This window comes from Chaetura pelagica, unplaced genomic scaffold (assembly GCF_000747805.2).
Source record: "Chaetura pelagica isolate M959 unplaced genomic scaffold, ChaPel_1.0 scaffold37, whole genome shotgun sequence".
Lineage (NCBI taxonomy): Eukaryota > Metazoa > Chordata > Aves > Apodiformes > Apodidae > Chaetura > Chaetura pelagica.
Window position 1 is genome coordinate 6,226,839 of NW_009954567.1, and position 3,902 is coordinate 6,230,740.

The 3,902-nt window shown below is 41.8% G+C and overlaps 1 protein-coding gene across 1 annotated transcript in view; it reads right to left on the reverse strand.

Moving 5' to 3' along the window:
* CMYA5 (cardiomyopathy associated 5) overlaps positions 1 to 3,902 on the reverse strand; it is a 45,772-nt gene that overhangs the window by 27,718 nt on the left and 14,152 nt on the right. Inside the window, 1 exon segment of the mRNA XM_010005421.1 lies at positions 2 to 3,902. This exon segment is cut by the window's right edge and continues 19 nt beyond it. Coding sequence (XP_010003723.1) covers positions 2 to 3,902 — 3,901 coding nt within the window.

Sequence of the window (3,902 nt, forward strand, 5' to 3'; positions counted from 1 at the left end):
GAAAGATGCATTAGAATTACCACTTTCTTCATCAGAAGGAGTCTCATCCTTTGTCTTTTCTCCTACTGCTTCTGCATAGAGGTCCTTGTATAAAAAGGACAGAGCAGGTGGTTCCTCTAGAAGCTCTGGATTAACTGCAGCAACAGTGGTAGGGAACAACATAGATCGTTCTAGCACTCCTTCTTCTGTATCAAAGAGCGGGGTCCCTGGTGACTTCCGTTCATCTTCTACATTTGTAACCTTTTTACTGCTGATATTAATTTCTTTCTGCAGAGGTAAAGGCTCTGGGGCCTCTGCATAGGACTGTATTTTGCTTTCTCCTTTCACAGTACCGTAAAATACTTCATCCAGATTCTCTAGTATGGAAAACTCCTCTTCCAAAGTATCTACCTCAGCAGTTTCTTTAAAAGATGAGGCTTCTTCCACAGGTTCATTGGGATCTTCTGTCACAGTAAACAATGAGCTTGGTCTTTCAAACTGTGGCTTAATTGGAGACTTGTCATCAATCAATGTATATTTTTCAAAATAATCCACATCAGCCATACCGTTATTAGTGTCCAACATTGCCTTATTGTTTTCAGTCAACATAGGATTTTCTTGTTGTGTTTCTCCACTTTCTTCAACATAATAAGTTTTGACAAATTCTTTTAATTCATGGCTTGCAGGCTGTCCCAATTCCAAGCATTCTGAAGTTTCTGTTATTGCGCCAGAAGATAGGGCTCTGTGGCCATCATCAACTAATTTTCTTTTAAATGAAGGATTTGTTTCCAAGTACTCCAGTTTATCTGGCATGTGTTTACTTTCTTCTTGATCAACAGAAGAAATATGTGTAGGAGCATGAATATTGAGTATTTCGTAACCTTCTGAAATGATATTAAATAGATCTTTTTGTTCAGTAGGCTCTGGAACATGCTGACTGTCTCCTACAGTGCTCACATGTTGCATTTCTTTCTCTTCTCCTTTCAGGTAATGCTGAGGCACTTCAGGCACTTTGTCTGCCTCTGGATTTAGCATTACTTCCATTTCTGGAGTTTTTTCAATCCTAATTTCATGCTCTGGAACTTTATCTGCACCTGTTACATCATACCTTTGTAATCTGTGACTGGTTTCTGAGGATACTTTGTGGGAAACTTCACTTGACACTGAATCAGAAACTCTAAATGTATCTCCTTTGTTCTTTGTAGCACCATGAACTCTAAGCTCTCTGCAACTTCCAGCTGGGATTTGTTTTGATCCAAGATCAGAAGCTTCATTTGCAAAAGGCTGAGTTCCTTCAGTGTCTACTTCTGTAGCTCTTACTGGACTAATGGAGCGAGATTTCACCTCTTCTAACAGCCAGCTGACTAGCCCGAAAGATGCAGTATCTGGATTCTGCTTGTCATCAGAACTAGAGCTAATGGACTTCATCCCTGCTGAAGAAAGTCTTCCCTGTTCACCAGAATAATGCTGAGCTTTGTGTGTCACAGTTTCACTAACAAGATCTGATGAAGCAGCTCCCAGGTGCTCTAAGGATGTATGCTTTTGGTCTGCAAAACACGGTTGCATTTCACACCTATCCTTCCCTCCAGTATAAATGACTGAATCTACACTAGGCTGCTTTCCAAGCACACCTACTACATCAGATGAAGATGATGGAGTATTTTGTTTCTCTTCATCACTGCTAAAAAACACAGATTCTGACTTTTCAGGTAATGGATGAAAAGGTACAAATGAATCTGATGACACTAGTTGCCAGTCTGTTGCAGCAGTCAAGTTCAACTCTGAAGTCACTGACCTTGGCACTGTCTGGACATCAGGTTTTATTTCTTGCTTATTCTGCTCAGAAGTGAATTTGGGGATATTTCTTAGCTGCCCTGATGACAGATATTTTGTACCCAACAAACTGTCTTGAGATTCTTGCTCATCTTGGTCTGGTGTGTGCATGAGACTCATACTCTGCACTGTCATCAGGCTTGCTGATTTAGGTGAAGAGAGCTGAATTTTTTGCATTTCTTCTTCATCATGTGGTGGAATTACATGTTTACACTCTGGTTGTGCAGACTGGGGAATATGTGACTGCATGGTTTGCTTCTCTCTTTCAGCAGGGGAGTGTGTGGAAACCAAATACTCAGAGGCTGGTTTTGAATAAGGTGGTACTTCTTGCTGATATGTTTCTTCAGCTGAATAAAATGGAACTGAGGGTTCAGACTCCAGTTTTGAAGATACAGTTAAATAATCTTGACTTTCCAGAGTTTCTGCTTTATCTGTAGAATATGGTAATTGCAACTGTTCATATTCTAATTGCATAGCTGTGTGGAAGTAATGTGGAGTCTGTTCTCTTGCTTTTTCAGGTAAAGTTACATGTGCAGCTGCTGACTGTGCAGCCACAGGCAAATGTAGATTATTTTCTGTATTCTCTCCTTCTTTTCTTGCAAAGAAGAGACCTGTTGCAGGCTGGGCAGTTTCTATCTGCTCTGTTTTACTGCAGGTGTAAGGTAAATCTAAGTGCTTGGGGGACAGGCCTCCAGTTATGGGTGAAGACTTTGGACTTTCTACTGGTTTTGTTTCAGATACAGAATGTGAAACACCCAAAGGTACAGACATAGTTTTTTCAGTAAGAGATGAATATGGTTGGGTCTCTGCTTCCTTGGTGGAAAAGGATAAATCTTGTTTACTTTCCAGCTGAGCAGTTAGAGATGAAGTAGCCCCAGTGCCTCGCTTCTCTGAATGAAATGCCCTCAGCAGGGCTGTATCATGCCTTTCTGCTTTGTCAGTAGGACTTAATAAATCTGATTCTTCAAAGTTAGGTTGTGCAGTTCCCTGCTCCTCGGTCCTAACAAAGGGATATGATACAGAGGGTGTTCCTGGTCGCTCTGTTTCAACAACAGAGTACTGCAAACTAATGCACTGCAAATCGGGTTGGGCCCCCTCCCTTTGCTCCATTTCACCCATGAAATATGATGTCTCTGGATGCTCCAGCTGGGCAGTTGGTGATTGTTGTGTTTTGACATAAGAGCACAATAAATCCATTGGTTTCATTTCATGCATCTCTGCTTTGCTGAAGGAATATGACAAATCTGGACATTTTGATTTTAGTTGTTCTGTTTGCAACTGCTCTGCTGTTCCCGTGGAATATGAAAAATCAGAAGGCATGTCCTCTGTCTGTGCAGTTTCCTGTTTTTCTGTTTTGCCAAGCAAATGTGATAAACCTGATTGCACTAAGTCTAACGGTGAAGCTGTTTTCTGATTTTCTTTATGAAGATAATGCAAAAAGCCAGGCTGGTCCATTCCCTTCTCCTCTGAAAGCTCTGGCTGTTGCAGTAATTTTTGGGCAGGTTGTGAGTGCTCTGATTTGCCATCTGGCTCTCCCAACCCAAGTTGTGTTGTTTCTTGTTGTTGTGCTTTATCAGTTGAATATGATAAATCTGAATGGTCAAACTCTGGTTTTGCAATTTCTTCTTGCTCTTTTTTGCCAGAGGAATACAAACTTGGGAATTCCCCTTCCAGTGTGGCACTGTCTGGTTGCTGTCCTGTGCCACAAGAACTTGACAACGTTGGCTGTTCCAATTTTAGTCGTACTGTTTCCTCTGGGTGTAAGGTGTAGCTTCGCCTCTCCTGTTTGACCTCCAGTTCTCCACTTCTTTTGTGTTCACTAACAGAAGAGGACAAATCAGGGTGCAGTACTTTGGCCATGGCATCTGAGATGTCTGGATGTTCAGACTTAATTGGGGCAGCCCAGGATGGTTTTGTTTTGACAAAAGAATGCAACAAATCATGCTCTTTCAACTCTGGCTGAGTTGTTCCATGAGGTTCTGCTGTGCTAGCAGAGAATGACAAGTTTGCATATTCTGATTCTGCTTGGGAGTGTGGCTGTCCTGTTTTCCGCATGGAGCACTGCAGCTCAGGGTGTTTTGCCTGCATTC